This window comes from Staurois parvus, unplaced genomic scaffold, assembly GCF_062004578.1.
Source record: "Staurois parvus isolate SC_StPar_1 unplaced genomic scaffold, SC_StPar_1.0 ptg000354l, whole genome shotgun sequence".
NCBI lineage: Eukaryota > Metazoa > Chordata > Amphibia > Anura > Ranidae > Staurois > Staurois parvus.
This window is the reverse complement of record NW_028318150.1, coordinates 1,217,283-1,238,313: the sequence shown is the minus strand read 5'-3', so window position 1 is coordinate 1,238,313 and position 21,031 is coordinate 1,217,283. Positions and strand designations below refer to the sequence as shown.

General features: G+C 39.2%; 1 protein-coding gene across 1 annotated transcript in view; it reads left to right on the top strand.

The window, feature by feature from the left end:
• The window catches only part of KCNN2 (potassium calcium-activated channel subfamily N member 2), a 210,983-nt gene that overhangs the window by 28,132 nt on the left and 161,820 nt on the right, over positions 1 to 21,031 (top strand). The window contains exon 3 of the mRNA XM_089684727.1: positions 14,129 to 14,547. Within this exon, the coding sequence (XP_089540853.1) occupies positions 14,129 to 14,547 (419 nt within the window). The remainder of the gene's footprint in view (positions 1 to 14,128; positions 14,548 to 21,031) is intronic.

Here is a 21,031-nt window from a genome sequence, read left to right as displayed (position 1 = left end):
AAAACATCTGGGTTTTTTTAGACTTGAAATGTAAAAAAACATGTGATTGGCAGAAATCCATAATGGTTTTCCTGTAAAAATAATAGAAGCTTCTGTTTCTATGACTACACATACGTAGATATTCATTGAGATACTTATACATAAACCATTTTCAATATTCTTTTTGTAAAAAAGAATCGACTGCAAGAAAGATTTAAAAAGCACAATAAATCACAGAAAAATGAATTTGTTGTTATGGATTGCTTATTTTTCTTTCTTTACTGAATAAGTATGAAATAAATAGATGTGTATTCTCAAGCTTCCATCAGTTAACCACTTGCCCTCCAGAGGATTTACCCTCCTTCCTGACCAGGCCATTTTTTGCGATACGGCAGTGCGTTACTTTAACTGACAATTGCGCGGTCATGCAATGCTACACTCAAAGAAATTGACGTCCTTTTTTCCCCACAAATAAAGCATTCTTTCAGTGGTATTTGATCGCCTGTGCGTTTTTATTTATTGCGCTATAAACAAACAAAGACCGACAATTTTGAAAAACCCCCCTCCAATATTTTTGACTTTTTGCTATTAAACATTTCCAGTAAAAAAAAAAAAAAATCAAATTTCATCATAAATTTAAACCCAAATTTATTCTGCTACAGTGAAGGAAATAAATAAATAAATAAATCGAATGGTAGGTGTATTGTAACACTGAGAGACAGAATAGCAACAAAAATTCAAACTAAATGCATGTCTAACAAATTATGCACTGATTTGCATGTTCATGAGGGAAATAAGTATTTGATCCCCCTCACAAAACATGACTTAGTACTTAGTGACAAATTCCTTGTTGGCAATCACAGAGGTCAGACTTTTTCTGTAGTTGGCCACCAGGTTTGCACACATCTCAGGAGGGATTTTGGTCTACTTCTCTTGGCAGATCCTCTCCAAGTCATTAAGGTTTGGTGGCTGACGTTTGGCAACTCAAACTTTCAGCTCCCTCCACAGATTTTCAATTGGATTAAGGTCTGGAGACTGGCTAGGCCACTCCAGGACCTTAATGTGCTTCTTCTTGAGCCACTCCTTTATTGCCTTGGCCGTGTGTTTTGGGTCATTGTCATGCTGGAACACCCATCCACCAAACTCCAGCTAATACGTTTTAAGCAGACACAGCAAACAGTTTTTGTCCCTTTTGGGATAAAGGTTTTACGTGAATAAATAAAAGTTAATCATGGTGAGCACCCCTGTCAGTGGCAAGTTTTTCTTTCTTTCTTATCTGTAAATTGATGTGGAAGAGAGCTTGTTCTTTTGAATCACTAGATGAAAATAAAAGAAAGAAAGCCTAAAAGAAAAACGAATGCAGCCATCACATCTAAGAATTAGTAAGCTGCAATATAAAAAATGTTTGCTTTGGGTTTAATATTGCTTTCAAGGGATATCTTTTTATAAACATGTAATAAAGATCAGCTTACTATAAATATTCTTATCAACTAAGTTAGATATAAATCATCTTTTGTTATGCATGGACAGCTATATTTGCTCATTACAAATGCTTTGGCATGCTGCGAATTGGTTGTTCTTTACTGTTTTTTTTCATGAAACAAGTGAGTACTGTCTGATACTTTTTTTTCTGTACTAACAGTCAACAGCCAAATTATCAGGACAAGCTTTTTGGGTGTTCCATGGGACATCAGGCAGCAGTTGCAGCTTAATAAATAAACAAAAACATTACAACAAGCTGGTTAAAAATAGGCGGCAGACGTTTTATTATTGGTTTAAATTCAAGATAACAGGTAAAATCTTTGAATACATTTATTCAAAGTATCAAATAATACTCATGCCGGCTTAGCCACTATGGCTAAAGCCGGAATTACTCACAAATTAAAATATCCAAAAGACAGGTGGGAAGCCACCTGCGTTGAATATATCCAGCCCATCGTCCCACAGACCAGGGAGTCTACCTTCGAACTCTGTATGTCTATATGAAAAACCTGAAAAGAAAGCCAAAAATGTGTCAACTGCTCTGTTAAGCCTTTTCGTAACCTTTTCAAGCGGTTGTAGGGAATTAGATTACAACAATCTCAAATGTGGGATAACTTCAGAGAACATCACCACCGTTTGGGGGGAAAAAAAGCTGAAACCTGATTATGTGTCATCTCTAATTCCAAAAATGAAATCAAGGGTCCTAACCTGGCCGATATCGTTACCCCCAAATGTATAACCAAAATAGGAGCAGGCGAGTGTTGAAATAGTCTGCCCAGCTCTGAGAAGTGAGACGAGATCATGCCATGCCTGCCGCTCCAAAATACCTTGAATTACCTATGATGTAAACCCAATTCCTCAGAATACACACGTTTTGCTGCTCTCTGATTGGCCCAATAGACGAATGAATGGGCAATAATCCAGACAATTTTTGAGGGACCTAAACTAGTTGAAATAGATGGGTTAGGGTGCACGTAAAGCTGGAAACTATTTTACTTCCATCTATCAGTTTTCTTAATCATACTGGCATCAAAACATATACTGGAAGCCTCAGTGACTGCCCGATTCTAACTGAGTGCATTGTGAGATGAATATAATCAAAGTTCAATTTCTGTTGACATCTTTTGAACACACATACAGTATAAGCTGATATTTAGTCAGAGGGGCACCATCTATATGAATAAAAATTGTTGATTAAAATTGGGCTGTAATGTGAGGTATGCGTTTAGCAAATGAACTGGGCATAAATCAGGATTCTTGCACAAACTTAGACTGATCCTAGAACCTATACCTAAATGGTCTGTCTTGGAATGCTGTATAGAAATCTTAACCCCACTATTGCTGGTAATAATGTTAGGAAGCTGAAGGCTGGATACCTTATACCTCTATTAGCTGGAAACAACTCAGAAATCCTAAGGGCAGCGAAGAAAGCCACTGAAAAAACTACTTTAAATAAGGAAGCTTCAAAAGCTGACCAACAAATAGATTCTGTGGCTTTAAAAAGCCCCAGTTGAATCTCAGGGGTGACCGGCCTGTGTCTGTCTTTAATAAACCTATAATTTTAATAACCATTTAGAGCTTGTTTTACAGTAAAAAAAAACAAAAACAAGAGGGTAAGTTATTCAATTTAAAGAAAAAAGAAATTCCTGAAATAATTTTATTAAAATGTGCCCATGAATAACCCTTTTCAAATAGTGAGTTCAAGAACAACAAAACTAGACCTTCCGAAAATGTGTTTTGAGCAAAACCAAAAGAATTTACAAAGGAAATCCACAACCACCATCATTAATACCCACCATGGTAGCGAGAGCAATAGCGTTCTGGACATTTTTAAAAATCTGTTTTAAATGAGTTTCAATAAGTGAGCTGGACAATCTAACCCCACTGGATCCACGTCTGGTAACAAGCTGACTAAACTACCCATCTGGAAGCGAGATAACGCATCCGCCATGTCATTAGTTTTGCCCGGTATGTGCTTGGCCTTGATCCATATGTTCAAGCTCAAGCATTTAAAGATTAAATATCTTAACAAACTAATGACCAGCGGAGACTTTGAGGTTAAACAATTTATTGCATACAGTACACCTTTATTATCTGTGCTAAAGATAATGTGTCTGGTTTTAAAACACTCACTCAGATCTCAATTGCTACAACTATCGGGAATAATTCCAAAAGAACTATGTTCCCTAAATAACCTTTATACTGCCAGGCAGGATTCCAGAGCTCTTGTGTGTCTTCCAGATAGCAATGAAGTCTATAGACCCCGCCAAGTCAGTATAAAGTCAGAAGTCCCTATCCAAAATAAAATCTTACTGCCAAACCACTCTCCCGTTAAAGTGTTCTAGGAATTGATACCAAACCAGTAAATCCTCTCGCATGTCATGTGTCATACAGACATGTGCTGTAGGGGACTTTAAACCAAAAATTGCTAAGTATATCCTGTGAGAACATATTCTACCTATAGGCATAACCCTTGTCGCAAAGACCAAAAGTTGCAAAAGAGACTGGACTTCTTTTAACGTTACTTTTTTCTTCCTAATTAATAAAATAAGGGAACCTTCAAGCCTAATATTTTTTTCTTCTGGAAGTCTAAACTCCATGTTAATTAATTAATAATGATCCCAAGAAATTTGATACAGACGGACAAAATATTACATACTGACATAAAGGATTGAAAGAGATTAAAACAGTCAGACTTAGCAGGAGGACCTAAAAACAAAAATCATCCAGGTAATGTGTATGAAATTTATAACCTGAGATTCGGGATATCATCCTTTCTAAGAAGGAAGAGAAGGAATCAAAATAGAAACATGGTAAGGAGCAGCCCATAGGCAGACACTTAACAAAATAAAAACTGTCAAAGAAAAAACCTAAAGAATTGAAGCAATGGGTAAAAGTCTGATAGCAGATTTTTTGTCTGCTTTTGGTAACTAAGATCTAGGACCTAAGATTTTGAGCAGAACTAAAGCTTCCTCAAATGTCATATAAGAGACCGATGACATGCTTTCCTGGATCTGATCATTAAGAGAACCGCCACTCAGAAATGATTGGTGGTGAATTAATCGATAAGAATTGGAATCCTTTTTAGGTACTAACCCCAGGGGGGAAATATTACAATTACAAAAAGTAGGGTGAAGAAAAGGGCCTTCAACCCTGCCCTCATGAATTTCCCTTAATAATGTTTTCCCTCTCAGTGGGGTTTATTTACTAAAGCTGGTTCACAGAATCTCGTGCACTTCTGCATGGAAAACAATCAGCTTACAGGTTTGATTGCTAATGCAGGCCATAGACGGGTCGAAAATCGACCGATTTTTCGGCTGAAAAAAAAAAATCATCCGATTTTTACACTGTTAGTGGGTTAATTGGTCGGCTGTTTTTCGGGGTTTTGGCACATTTTTTTATTGGTAAAGTTGGAAAATTTGCAGCCGATTTTGACGATCTGCCGATTTTCCTGGCAATGATGGGCATATCGGTCGATCGTTTTACTGATAAAAAAAATCTGCGCATGAGCCGTGACCTGCAAGAAGAAGAAAAAGAAGAATTCCGGTCCGCTATTATATTTTATATGAAAAGTCTTGTGGCTGCAACAATGTATCTATTTGTATCCGAATAAAACCATCTGTATCCGAAATGGATACAAATGGATACATTGTTGCAACCGCAAAACTTTTAAATATAAAATATAATAGCAGAGCTCTCTGCAAGGGACAGAAGTAAAAATGCCGGCTGTAGATGGGACGAAAATCGGACGATTTTTTTACCGTTGGTGGTAACGTCGGCTGATTGAACGACCGATTTTTCGTGTTTTTTTTTTCTAAAACGGCCGATTTTCGACCTGTCTATGGCTTGCATAAAGCAATATTGAACAAGTTGATTGGTTACCATACACAGGTGCACAAAAGTTTGAGTGAACCAGCTTTAGTAAATTTCCCTCTATGTGTTTCAAACCTGTGACTGATTTAAGATTCTGGAAAATACCACAACCTTCTCCAAGAGGTTTTGGTAAAAAGAACCCCCCATGAAACCCTTTAACTAGAAGTAGAGCAGTCTGCTTGTCTGGGTACTCCTGGAGCCAAGGAAGCAATGCATGCAATTTCATTGGGGTTGGTGCCTTTGTAAATAGCTTCTCTTCCCGATTGTTGATTTGCGGCAGGCAATTTCCTAAAGCAGTTTGATACTGGGTGTGCTCCTTCACAAAAGGTGTATTCGTGCCTATATGTACAGATATTTGTCCATTTACATTGTGTGTCATTAAAGTTGAGGCATATCCCTTTTTTATAAACTGGTGAATCCTGAGTTTTGGGGTGTTGGTTGTCTGGTGTACTGCAGTCTCTGGGGGAGAATAAGATTTAGCCAGAGGCCAACATCCTTAGCTCCCCAATGCAGAGAATGGTGTACCACAATCTTTTGATGAACTGATTTGTCATACGCAAACCACGCAGCACACCCAAAATTTTTATATGCCTACAGTATTATATCAACATGCTGAAAAAGACTCTTCTCTGGATATAACTCATACATTGTACTTGAAAATATACAGAAGGCCTGCAACCGATTGTTAAAATATTTGGTCAGCAGCCTTCTCCTATCCTCCTCAGATTTGTCATAGTTTTTTTCAGTCCAATGGATGAATCCCTTTGTGAAAGGGAGAAGCGATAATACGACAAATTCCTTTTACAAAATTTTCCTTTTAGGCAAGCAGAAAGGTGAAAACCAAGCGGAGACAAACTACAAGGTAAAACTTCTTTAAGCTATGTTTCGGGAACATTCTAACCTTTAACCTTGTTGGACTCTGCCCCTGAAGATGTCTGCATGAAAGAAGAAAGAATATTCTGACAGTTAGTTGAAGCGCCACAAGATGGCGACCACACTAAAGCCGCAGAATCCCCAACAGCAGAGTCACCAGTACAAATAAAGCACATTCTGGACAGGGGGAATACTAGAACTACTGTAGGTAAACTAACAGTGTTTCTAGCTGCATCCAGTTTCCTAACTGTCCTAACTACACTGCAGTAAATAAAGAAAACAGTTGTGGAGGAAACTCAAGAGCATCAGGTAAAGATGGAGGGGGTCCTGCATTCTGACCCACAGAAGGGCAGATTACTGGGAATGATCTGCCGGCATCTAGTCTGTTATTATTATTCTCACCCTCTTATCGGGGATGTTCTGGCTTGACCTCCTCTTCCTTCAGGCTTCCCTTAGGACCTGTCTTCCTGCATCAACATCCCCAGCCTTGCTTTCAGCCGTGCTGCGCCAGCATCAGGAGGAACTCCTGGCACCATCTGCCATGATAGTGCAGGGTGGTGAGGGGGTGTATCGCTTGCTCCGGGACCGCAGCCTCTTCGCCGCCCCCCCCGGGCTGGAAGGGAAGTGAAGTGGCGCCTCCCCTGCTGACCTGGATCTTTAACCACCAGATGACCTTCTGCTTCCTCTGGGCATGACCAGGGACTCCAATCCACTTTCTCTTCAGTCGGCGATGCAGCTCTGGCGGTGGAGACGGGCAGCTTGGCGACGGCGTTGGTGATGAAGGCTGAGGTGGTGGCAGCTACTCTTATTGCATGGAGGCCACAGTAAGTCTATGTATCTTCAGATCCAGGCGTCCCCATCTTCCTTGCCAGCTCTCTCAATGAGTCGCCTCAAGAGTGATGCCATTCTTCAGCCTCAGAAGGTGCTGCTTGCTCTGTGGAGATAACTCCTTGAGCACTACAGACTATGTGGTGAAGCAAATGATCTAAGGGAGAATGGACACTCTATTTATAGCCCTATACCTGGCCCCCAGAAGGTTCCTGGGGTGAAAAGGTCACCTGACCTCTGAGAGGCCTGGCAACCCATCAGAAGGATTTCCGCTCACCCCACTCTGTGGGGGAGACTTGAAAATGAGCTTCCACAGTCCCATGAGGGAAGGGGGGCCTGGAAACCTCCACCCCCCTTTCCTTCACTCTTCCTAATCCAACCAACCAATAAGAGAACATCCTGAAAGCTTGTCCTTAAAATTTAACTGTTACTGCAAATAAAAAAATTGCATGGACAATACTCAGTGGTTTTGTTGCAAGTGCATTAACATGCTTACATTCTTATCAAGTTTTTTCCTTCTTGAAATGCAAGTTCACTGGCAAACCAACTTACTGAAAACAATGCACTCCTTATGTGGCTCATACCTTGATGAGGACCTGAACTGTGGATCTGTGCCCAAAATAAAGGCAAGCAGGGGACAAAGGATTAGTCGCCAGTTTCCCTTTGGGATTCCTGCAGCTGAGCTTTTCCACATTATCAGCTAACCATGCCTTGTTCTTCCACGTGTCTCTGTGCGGAGGTGGCTTTCTTGGTAGAGTTTTATTTCCTCACATTAGAGCTGATTACTGGCGATCCAATGACTGGTGAAATAATACATTTTAAGGTTATATTTAAGAAACAGGTGATATACAGTCAGGTCCATAAATATTGGGACATCAACACAATTCTAACATTTTTGGCTCTATACACCACCACAATGAAACGAACAAGATGTGCTTTAACTGAAGACTGTCAACTTTAATTTGAGGATATTTACATCCAAATCAGGTGAACGGTGTGGGAATTACAACATTTTGCATATGTGCCTCCCACTTGTTAAGGGACCAAAAGTAATGGGACAATTGGCTTCTCAGCTGTTCCGTGGCCAGGTGTGTGTTATTCCCTCATTATCCCAATTACAATGAGCAGATAAAAGGTCCAGAGTTCATTTTAAGTGTGCTATTTGCATTTGGAATCTGTTGCTGTCAACTCTCAAGATGAGATCCAAAGAGCTGTCACTATCAGGGAAGCAAGCCATCATTAGGCTGAAAAAACAAAACAAACCCATCAGAGAGATAGCAAAAACATTAGGCGTGGCCAAAACAACTGTTTGGAACATTCTTAAAAAGAAGGAATGCAGCGGTGAGCTCAGCAACACCAAAAGACCCGGAAGACCACGGAAAACAACTGTGGTGGATGTCCGAAGAATTCTTTCCCTGGTGAAGAAAACACCCTTCACAACAGTTGACCAGATCAAGAACACTCTCCAGGAGGTAGGTGTATGTGTGTCAAAGTCAACAATCAAGAGAAGACTTCACCAGAGTGAATACAGAGGGTTCACCACAAGATGTAAACCATTGGTGAACCTCAAAAACAGGAAGGCCAGATTAGAGTTTGCCAAACGACATCTAAAAAAGCCTTCACAGTTCTGGAACAACATCCTATGGACAGATGAGACCAAGATTAACTTTGCCAGAGTGATGGGAAGAGAAGAGTATGGAGAAGGAAAGGAACTGCTCATGATCCTAAGCATACCACCTCATCAGTGAAGCATGGTGGTGGTAGTGTCATGGCGTGGGCATGTATGGCTGCCAATGGAACTGGTTCTCTTGTATTTATTGATGATGTGACTGCTGACAAAAGCAGCAGGATGAATTCTGAAGTGTTTCGGCCAATATTATCTGCTCATATTCAGCCAAATGCTTCAGAACTCATTGGACGCCGCTTCACAGTGCAGATGGACAATGACCCAAAGCATACTGCAAAAGCAACCAAAGAGTTTTTTAAGGGAAAGAAGTGGAATGTTATGCAAAGGCCAAGTCAATCACCTGACCTGAATCCGACTGAGCATGCATTTCACTTGCTGAAGACAAAACTGAAGGGAAAATGCCCCAAGAACAATCAGGAACTGAAGACAGTTACAGTAGAGGCCTGGCAGAGCATCACCAGGGATGAAACCCAGCGTCTGGTAATGTCTATGCGTTCCAGACTTCAGGCTGTAATTGACTGCAAAGGATTTGCAACCAAGTATTAAAAAGTGAAAGTTTGATTTATGATTATTATTCTGTCCCATTACTTTTGGTCCCTTAACAAGTGGGAGGCACATATGCAAACTGTTGTAAATCCTACACCGTTCACCTGATTTGAATGTAAATACCCTCAAATTAAAGCTGGCAGTCTGCAGTTAAAGCACATCTTGTTCGTTTAGTTTCAAATACATTGTGGTGGTGTATAGAGCCAAAAATGTTAGAATTGTGTCGATGTCCCAATATTTATGGACCTGACTGTAGTAGGATGGTGCTAGCAGTGACCGCTTTGGATGGTGCTGTGCAAATAACAGTAAAAGGATGAAAATTCACCAGCACTCCATTGAAGATCCTCACATATTTATTAGTGAAATGTCATAAATGTCAAATTTAGGCTATATTTAACTTACAGTACCTTGAAAAAGTATTCATACCCCTTGAAATTTTCCAAATTTTGTCATGTTACAACCAAAAACGTAAATGTATTTTATTGGAATTTTATGTGATAGACCAACACAAAGTGGCACATAATTGTGAAGTGGAAGGGAAATGATAAACGGGTTTCAACATTTTTTACAAATAAATACCTGAAAAGCGTGGCTTGCATTTGTATTCAGCACCCGAGTCAATACTTTGTAGAACCACCTTTTGCTGCAATTATAGCTGCAAGTCTTTTTGGGGATGTCTCTACCAGCTTTGCACATCCAGAGAGTGAACTTTCTGGCCATTCTTTTTTGCAAAATAGCTCAAGCTCTGTCAGATTGGATGGGGAGTGTCTGAACAGCAATTTTCAAGTCTTGCCACAGATTCTCAGTTGGATTTAGGTCTGGACTTTGACTGGGCCATTCTAACACATGAATATGCTCTAAACTATTCCATTGTAGCTCTGGCTGTATGTTTGGGGTCGTTATCCTGCTGGAAGGTGAACCTCCTCCCCAAACTCAAGTCTTTTGCAGACTCTAACAGGTTTTCTTCTAAGATTGCCCTGTATTTAGCTCCATCCATCTTCCCATCAACTCTGACCAGCTTCCTTATACCTACTGAAGAGAAGCATCCCCACATGATGCTACCACCACCATGTTTCAAAGTGGCGTTGGTGTGTTCAGGGTTATATGCAGTGTTAGTTTTCCGTTACACATAGCGTATTGCTTTTAGGCCGAAAAGTAAAATTTTGGTCTCATCTGACCAGAGCACCTTCTTCCACTTGCTTGCTGTGTCCCCTACATGGCTTCTTGCAAACGGGACTTCTTATGGCTTTCTTTCAACAATGGCTTTCTTCTTGCCACTGTTCCATAAAGGTCAGATTTGTGGAGTGCGCTTCTAACAGTTGTACTGTGGACAAATTCTACCTAAGCTGTGGATCTCTGCAGCTCCTATAGAGTTACCGTGGGCCTCTTGGCTGCTTCTCTGATTAATGCTCTCCTTGCCCGGCCTGTCAGGTGGACAGCCACGTCTAGGTAGGTTTGCAGTTGTCATACTCTTTCCAGTTAAGATGATGGATTGAACAGTGCTCCATGAGATGTTCAAAGCTTGGGATATTTTTAACCCTACTTTAATCTTCTCCAAAACTTTATCCCTGGTCTGTCTGGTGTGTTCTTTGGCCTTCATGATGCTGTTCTCTAAAAAACCTCTGAGGGCTTCAAAGAACAGCTATATTTATACTGAGATTAAATTGCACATAGGTGGACTCTGTTTACTAATTAGGTGACTTCTGAAGGCAATTTGTTCAACTAGATTTTAGTTAGGGGTATCAGAGTAAAGGGAGCTGAATACAAATGCACACCACACTTTTCAGATATTTATTTGTGAAAAAGTTTGAAAATCATTTATCATTTTTCTTCCTCTTCACAATTTTGTACCACTTTGTGCTGGTCTATGACATAAAATACCATTTACATTTTTGGTTGTAACATGACAAAACGTGGAAAATTTCAAGGGGTAGGAATACTTTTTCAAGGCACTGTATGTGACATGTCACTAATAAATTTGAGTGAAGCACTGTAGGGACATCACCAAATCATTCTCACCCTATGTCTTGTAAGCAGGGACGGACTCACCATTTGGAAACTCGGGCACTGCCCGAGGGCCCAGGGTCAGTAGGGGCCCCTTGAGATGCCCCTGGTACCCTTTTCATAGGCTTTTTTGAGTCTGGGCAAGGACACAGGGGCCCATGATCCCCTATTGCCCGGGGGCCTCATGAGTTGTCAGTCTGCCCCTGCTTGTAAGATTAGGAAGCATAGTGCCTTTGATGATCTTACACTACAGGGAAGATCTTCTTACAATCTTAATGCTTCAAAGCTATTAGGCTCAAGGCTCAGGAAGTGCACTAGTAATTCTCAAAAGGAGTTCCAGACCAAAGGTAGAATTTTTAGGGTACTGCTTTGACACAGTTAACCTTTTTAAATTTTTAATATAAAATAGATACTTTTCACTGTAGAAGTTCACGCCCACTTTAAGGCCTCATGCAAACTTGGCATTTTTTCAGCTTCTCTGAAGACCTTTTCTCCTAGCAGAAGAAAAACGGCTTAAAAGCGTCTAAAGCCGCGTTTTCTGAATGTATTTCAGCGCATCAAGTGTTTTGGCATTCATTCCACTGGCTAGAATATTAATATTAATTTATTCTGGCTATTGAAATGAATGAATGCTCAAGCACAAATAGTTCCTAGTGTTTAGGTGCGTTTAGATGCATTTACAGACATGTAAAGTGTGTCAAGCATTTTTTTCTGCTCAAACGCTCCTCTCCAGATTGCGCAGTTGATTTTTTTTCAACCTCTAAACGCTTCTCTTACATTATGCATGTAAATGCATATGTGTGCATGACCACATAGGCTAACATAGAGGGGTGTTTAGAGACAGTCAGACACCCTTAAAGTTATACTAAGCCTAAAAAGGTCCTTTTTACCTTAATGCATTGTTTCCATTAAGGTAAAAATGTTTTTAGTTTCCCTATGCTCCCCCTTCCCTTTGTGAAGGGGAAGAGAGGGGAGAAGAGATCAGCACTGTGCACAGCTGCATCTCTTCTCCCCTCTCTTCCTCTTCACACAGGGAGTCAAACAGTAGCAGGAGCCATTGGCTCTTGCTGCTGTCAATCAAATGCAGTGAAGAGTAAGTGGGGGCTAAGTCCCACTGTGTGTGTCTATGGAGCGTGGATCCGTAAACACACAGGTCGGGAACGAGCATGCAGAGTGTGTCCCCTAGCAAACAGCTTGCTGTGGAGACACACAATACCACTGCACAGAGCAGGTGAGTATAACACCTTTGTTATTTTAATTTAAAAAGAAAATCTGCCTTTCGTAACACTTTAGAAGCTAATTTTTTTTTTATGCCCAGTGTGCATGAGGCCTAACAGTTGTAAAGAAAGTGACCAGATAATTGCACTGAACCACTTAGAGCTGCTTATGACTAACTATAAAACTCTATATTTAATACAATAATATTAATAATCAATCTTTTAAAAATGAGAAAGCATATAAAAATGACTACTGAATACTGCAGTATTGACTAAAATATGTTCTTACTGAAAATTATCATGCTTTCCTTTAAATGGAAAAGTGAAGCTTCATGTTACATACATGTAGTTGCATAGTATGGTTACAGAAGGCGTGCGTTCATCAAGTACTATGTTTCTGAATTCTTGAAGCTTTGATGCAGAAAGCAAAACACAACCATCCACCTATTGCCAATTTTGCCACACAGGAAGATACAAAAAATATATAATATCTGTAAACAATGGATGTGTCTGAAGTTTCACTACCATTTTTTTATGCCCTTTAGGTCAGCCTGATGGAAAATCTTTCTGTGCAGTAATAAACATGTTCAAATCAGTTCTGAATTGTTAATTATTACCGCCTAGCAAAGCCCTGCATAGAGCAGTCCTCACCCCCACTGTGGCAGGCCATCCTTGGTCTAGTGTTAATCGAGCTACATTTTAAGTGATCACATAACCTCTGTTCTCAGCTGCAAAAGAAGCTTAGAGAGATGGGGTGGAGAAACAGCAGTAAATTGATCTTCCCAGTGAATGTCTATGCAGTGGGGCATGTCAGCACAAGTCTTTGCTATTGAAAGACAGGCAGGCTGTGCTTCCAGCACATCCGGAAAACTGACCACATTGAGATAGTTGTGCTCTGATGCCTTGTGTGGTCAGTTTAAAATAGGAGAGCAGTGACTGCCAGGGATTTCACACAAAGAAAGCAATGCAAAGAGAACAGGATACTTTTTTAACACAGGTACATGGTACAAAAGGCACATCAGGAAAATGAAATGTTGGGGTAAATGTTGGGGTAAATGTTCTTTAAATCTTTATAAGCAAACTATGACATGTAAACCAATTAAGCAATAAAAAATACATTACAGGGTAACTGAAAATTCCATCTTGCTTCTGACTGCTACATGTACTACCTCTATTTCTTGCTGAAACCAGGAAATGTAATTGTATATTTTTACCATCATCTCCACCTAAATCAGTGTTTGTATATTCAGCTATATTTAGATATATACCTTTAAAAGCGGTCTAAAAGTCTGAATCTGGTGGTTTGTTAAAACTCTCTAGGATTCTGTCTATTAAAAATTTCAGCCTCTATGTTCATGTGAAAGTGTGACAAGACACGTTTATGCCAACGTCACACATCTCATTCCTTTTGCTGGGTTCTAGTTTTGAATGTATCGAGAATCCATCTCAAGGTGGATAAAACAAAACTTTAGGCTTTGTATAAAACAATCCAGTGGGTGGTCATATTCATTGGAGTACACCTAAACCTGAACTGATATTATAGGGGGGGGGGGGGTTTTATGAAATGTTACAATGTTAGTGGGCTTTTACAGTATATACAAATGAAAGAAGCTGCTGATTAAATGTCTTCTTGTTTCAGTTATTCATGGTGGATAATGGAGCCGATGACTGGAGAATAGCCATGACTTACGAGCGCATTTTCTTCATCTGCGTGGAAATACTGGTGTGTGCAATTCATCCCATACCGGGAAATTACACTTTTACATGGACAGCACGACTTGCCTTCTCTTATACCCCATCCACAGCTACAGCAGATGTGGATATTATTTTATCTATACCAATGTTCTTAAGACTTTATCTTATTGCCAGAGTTATGCTTTTACACAGTAAACTTTTTACTGATGCCTCGTCACGAAGCATTGGAGCACTAAACAAAATAAACTTTAACACACGTTTTGTAATGAAGACTTTAATGACAATATGTCCCGGAACAGTACTGTTGGTTTTTAGTATTTCATTATGGATAATTGCTGCATGGACTGTCCGAGCCTGTGAAAGGTAAGATTTTTAGTTTACTTTGTATTTCTTTTAACAATCTCTTCTTAATGAACTGTTTGCTTTTAAAGGGTGTATGAGTTTTTTAGATTATGATGACTTTACCAAATTTAATTTAGGAGTATATATTTTACATTGACTGGCTGTCTGGGTTCACAGTAGTTGAGAATAGGGTCCTCTGCATAGACAAAATCACATGATGTTTTGAGAACAGAATCCTAATGATGATAATAGATAGGGCAGTAAATCTTGGTAATTTGATTACTGCCAAGATTTATTTACTCACAGGTGAGATCCTTTTTGATGTTGCATTGCTCATGACAACTAAGTAGACATTACAATTATACATTGGAATAAGCTACTGCTCTCTTGGTCACCAAGGAGGAAAGTCAAAACAAATCATTAGGTGTCATATATTGATACGGTGGACATATGGTCATTTTATAGAACTAACATCATTATCTACTATTGGTTTAAGTAAAAGCATATTCTTCATGCCTTTCAGGGAACCCTGCAATAAAAGACATTTTAGTATGCACTCAATAAAGTCACTGTAAAGCCAGAACTCCTGATCTGTATTCTGGCTGTTGACCGTTCTGGTTCAGTAGGCTAGAGTTTTGAAATCAGGTGATTAGCAACCAAGTGTCTGGTATTTTCAGAAGAAAGGTTCAGAAATGGCACCATATTCCATTCAGCACATATTTCCTTTCATCTGCTGCTTTCAATGCTGTAATTTTCAAGATATAGCTTTGCTATACAACTGGCTAAATACGTGCTCATACTTACAATAAAGGTTAAACAAATTCATCTTGGCCTGAAAAATACCATAACAAAATGTGGAAGTGGTGACTGCAAGTACTAATGTATTAAATGATCCCTGTGGAACCCAAACAGTACTTAGGGCCTCATCTTTTCTCCAAGCTCAAGTTTAAGCTCTTCTGCTTCCTAACATTGATACTTTTGCCTGTCAATGAGATGTCCAATTTTATAGTTGAATTGCAGGAGGTGTTGCTTACCTTCAGGAAGGATAAACTTAATATGGAAGGTGAAACCACGTGTACAGCCTGCACTTGCTTTTTAGGCCTGGTCAGGCTTCCTCCTTCTGTAAGTATATAGTTTGTAAGCAACTTAAAAACCAGAGGTTAAAGGAGAAAAAAATCTGATTTTGTCATTTATATATTTTGTTATGCCCAGCTTCAAATAACTCCACATAAATCATTAGTAAATCTATAAATGTTTGAAAAAGTCAAACATTGTAAATGTTATAATATAATAAACTCGTGCGCTGCTATAACATAAAAATATAAAAAATGAAAAAAGAGAAAGAGATTGCTGCACTCGCTCCCCAAATGTACTCTCACTTTAAATCAAATAAATAAACAAACGTGCGCTATCTCCCTATTAAAAATGGAAAATTTTAAACAAACAATAAATACAATCCTTAATAAATCAAATAGCAATAGTCCAATCTGACATGCAAAAAAGTCCTGGTATCGCAATCTCATCACAAATTCCTCATTGTGCTTGTGTTACGGATCCACTCCCTGCTCACCTTAAGATTTGACCTACAAATTATAATAGGTCAAATACACTCTTAAACAGACTGTGTGTTCTGCAAATTGTGATCCATGTGATACTCCTTCCAGACACTATATCTTCTTTAAGCCTTGACTCCAAATCGTGTATAACAAACAGAAAATATTCCGTAGTGCAACACTGTTTGTAATTAACTAAACTCTAAGTAGACTAAACATATGCACTCACATTAAAGAAAAAATATATACGTGCTCCAAAATAAAATGATCCAATGTTCATATTATTTCACTACTTCATGGTGTTTCCCATCACCGAATAAGTGTACCATGCACTCACCTCCTTCCTAGACCTACAAACATAGGTCATAAATGCTTAGAAGCGATGGTCGACTTCTGCTTATCCACTACTGCCTATTTGTAGCTACTTTGCTAATGCTGGCCCTTTAAGAAACCGAACTCCAAACTTCTTGATAGGATGGTATGTGCTCAAGGGAAGAAAGAGCAATCCATAGTGCAATTCCATAAAATAAAACTGCTTTATCCAATTAAAATTACACTCACAAGGATAAATTCAAAGCAGGCATCAAAATCCCTCAACAAAGATGGTTCCTCTCACTATTTACTCCAGTTTGCGCAGCACCGGACGTGATGTCACTAGGCTCCGCCCGACGCGTTGCATTGTAAATGTTTGCTTTTTTTTTCCTGCTGAGCCCAACAGATTTAAGGTAATGAAATGTGAAACACTGGCTAAAGCCATGATAAAGTTTGCTGTAGCAGAAACACCAGAAGCATTTATTCACTTTGCAGGGAATATATAAACAGGAATCAGTTTTTTACAGATAAGATTCTGTGCCACTTTTGCTGCTGAATGAAATGATCAGTCAGATTGGGCCATGTTGGGCTTTTGTAAGGGCTTGACAATTAATATTTCAGAGCTTCAGAAGAGCTTATTATTGCACAAAGTGTATTCTCAGCCTGCAGTAAAAAATCTGTGTGATGAAAATAATAATTTTCTTTTATCACAGCATAAAGGAAACAAATATTGCCTGCACATGTGCCCCTTTTAATCATTGGTTGAGTCTTCTGATGGGAAAGATGGGAAGATGTCATGCTGCCTATTGTTCTATGAGACACATTTACCACCCTGTCTCAGTCTTTTCTTTTCCATATGGTCACATCAATGTATTATAACATTTAGGATACTTTATCAGTTCAACTTGCTCTGATCTCAGGGATGTCACTATCATCATTCGCTCCTGAGCTACCCACTAAACTGTTGTATTGTAAGTATTAAAATACAATAAGGGCTTTGGGAAGAGATGATGTTTGACTATGAAAACATTTAAGTCAACAACTAACAAAATGCTGTACAGTGGGGATCGAACGTTTGGGCACCCCAGCTAAAATTTTGTATTAATGTGCATAAAGAAGCCAAGGAAAGATGGAAAAATCTCTAAAATGCATCACATTACAGATTAGACATTCTTATAATATGTCAACAAAAGTTAGATTTTATTTCCATCATTTACACTTTCAAAATAACAGAAAACAAAAAAATGGCGTCTGCAAAAGTTTGGGTACCCTGCAGAGTTAATATCTTGCCCCCTTTGGCAAGTATCACAGCTTGTAAACGCTTTTTGTAGCCAGCCAAGAGTCTTTCAATTCTTGTTTCAGGTATCTTTGCCCATTCTTCCTTACAAAAGTCTTCCAGTTCTTTGAGATTTCTGGGCTGTCTGTCACGCACTGCTCTTTTAAGGTCTATCCATAGATTTTCAATTATGTTGAGGTCAGGAGATTGTGAAGGCCATGGCAAAACCTTCAGTTTACGCCTCTTGATGTAATCCCCGTGGATTTCGAGGTGTGTTTAGGATCATTATCCATTTATAGAAGCCATCCTCTCTTTAACTTCAGCTTTTTCACAGATGGCATCAAGTTACCATCCAAAATTTGCTGAAATTTTATTGAATCCATTTTTCCTTCTACTCGTGAGATGTTCCCTGTGCCACTGGCTGCAACACAACCCCAAAGCATGATTGATCCAACCCCATGCTTAACAGTTGGACAGAGGTTCTTTTCATTAAATTCTGTGCCCCTTCTTCTCCAAACGTACCTTTGCTCATTCCGGCCAAAAAGTTCAATTTTAACCTCATCGGTCCACAGAACTTGTTTCCAAAATGCATCAGGCTTGTCTATATGTTCATTTGCAAAGTTCAAACGATGATTTTTGTGGTGAGGACGTAGAAGAGGTTTTCTTCTGATGACTCTTCCATGAAGACCATATTTGTACAAGTATCTCTTTATAGTGGAATAGTGTACCACAACTCCAGTGTCTGCCAGATCTTTCTGGAGGGATCGTGCAGTCAAACGTGGGTTTTGAAATGTTTTTCTCACAATCCTGTCTGATATTTTTCTTGGTCTTCCAGATCTTGCTTTAACTTCCACTGTTCCTGATGCCTGCCATTTCTTAATTACATTCCGAACAGAGGATATTGACATCTGAAAACGCTTTGCTATCTTCTTATAGCCTTCTCCAGCTTTGTGAGCGTCAACTATTTTCAGTTTCAGTTTTCTAGACAACTGCTTAGAAGAACCCGTGGTGCTGATTGTTGGGGCAAGGTCAGATGAGTCTGGGCATTTAAAACCTTTGAGATTGACATCACCTGGTCTTCCCAGACGATGATTGAGAACAATCCATGACACTTGCAGGTCTCAGCTTTGCAAAGGGGGCAGTGCATGCTATAAATTCTGCAGGGTGCCCAAACCTTTGCAGACGCCATTTTTTTGTTTTCTGTTATTTTGAAAGTGTAAATGGTGGAAATAAAATCTAACTTTTGTTGACATATTATAAGAATGTTTAATCTGTAATTTGATGCCTTTTGGAGATTTTTCCATCTTTCCTTGGCTTCTTTATGCACATTAATACAAATTTTTAGCTGGGGTGCCCAAACTTTTGATCCCCACTGTATATGTTTTAACACAGAGGCTGTAAAATTGGGTATATTGTCTGGCAAAGTGTGTGATAAAAGTTTTTTGGCTTTACAGTTTCTTAAATAATTTTTAATAAGTGAAGCCAGAAAGACCCTGTCATAAAGAAATCTAGGTATTTACTCATTATTTATAAAATGTACACTTGGTTCAGATTTAATTTGAAATCTCACAAGCAGAGTGGGGAATTTCCAATCCTGTAGACTATGTTTGGTTTTTGCCCTGATATGTAGGCTGATTAACTTCAGCCATAGATTCAGGCAAGACATAGATTTTACAATTGAAGTTAAGAAAATTACTTGATTCCCCCATCAACACAGTATTGATGGGAGAATCAGTCCTGCAGCGCTAATGTGTTCTGCTGGTGGGGTGCCCTCCCTTACTAGGTTATAGCAACCACCACTGATTGCATGCAAAAAATCTGACAGTCTGGTTGTACTGAAGTCAATTTATGGATCAACTTCGGTAAAACCAGCCCATAGATTAATTGAATTTCAGCCAGTCCCTGCGGAACCAGTTGAGATTCAATTCATCTATGGCTAGACTAAGCTATTGTAGTCGTCATGTATGTGTGTCAATTCAAAGATAGCAACACTGATCTGCAAAGCTGGAGGCTGATGCACTAAGACTGTTTGTTTGTTCTACAGAACCCTATTATTTGATTGCTGATATTACCAAAGAGGAAAATGACCTGGAACAAAAGACCTGTTTAGGGCATGAACTAAGTAAGGCTCTGGGTAGCAGGTGAGCAAGACTCTGTCAAAGTAAAATTGAGGCATACCTCTTCAAAGTTAATTTGCGTTATGCATCTTCTGGGGGATCAGTTCTTTCTCTTAATAATAGAGATGACGACAACACGTTGCATGGTTTTTCAAACAGTAGGCCCTTGGGTTGTAGTGTTCTGTGCATCCTGTCAGGGTGAAGTTTGGTAATGACAGTCTTTCCCAGACTGTGTTTAAGATCCCTTTAATGGTGTCAGTCAGGCCAGGGTCCATGGTAGCTTTAGGTGGATCTCTTGTTGCATCCAGATGTTTTCTTGACCCTCAACTTTGGACATGAGGGATCTAAGAAGGGTGCTGTGTTTATTAGATTTGTGTTATAACTGCTGTATTGCCTGAGTCTGTGAGGCCTGGGTGTCACTTCCAAACAGGAACATGATCTGGAGCAAGGGACTTGTACAGGATATGCTTCAAATAAGGCTCAATTGAGCAGAAGTTTGTTTTACCATGTATGCATTCACTTTGTGGGTGGATGCCTGTATATTCTTTATTTTTCATTCTGCTGGAATCCACAGAGGTTTATCCTGCACCTTTCTACACCATACTTATCTTGAGTGCCTGCAGATGGGAATGAAGCTGTTTGCTATAATGGGGAGCAGTTCTGATGTTCACCGTTGAAGTAGGAGTGCTCGGTGTTAGCGACTCTCCACCTTCACACTCTGGTCACTCCCCCCCTTTACATAATAAAAATCTTGACCCCATTTTAGTTTAGGCATAACTTTTAAATTGACACAGGTTCACTTTAAATAATTAAAACAGTCTTGAAAAAAGAGCTGTGCTTATCTCTGATGGGCTAGTTGGGCGGCCCATTACTTTAACCAGGGTTACACAGCAGAAGGAGTCAGCATATTTCATTTCTTTTTTAAATTCCTCATGTATGATACTTACGAACTTATATTACTGTATAAATAATTCAGCTTTGCCAATGCCAAAGATGCATTAAGCAGTTACTTTAGGCTGTTTTACCTGCAAGTAGTTTTTTTTTAATATAAGCACAAACAAAATGAGATTTTATGCAATACGAGAAAAAAATCTGATGTTTCCCCTTTGTGAATGATAGTAAAAATATAGATTTATAATAATTATGATTATTATTTGTATAGACTAATACTGATATTTAGAACAAAAGTTTCAACAGAGGCAGATTTAAATTTATAGTATCTGTGCTTACACACTTTGTTTCAGTTC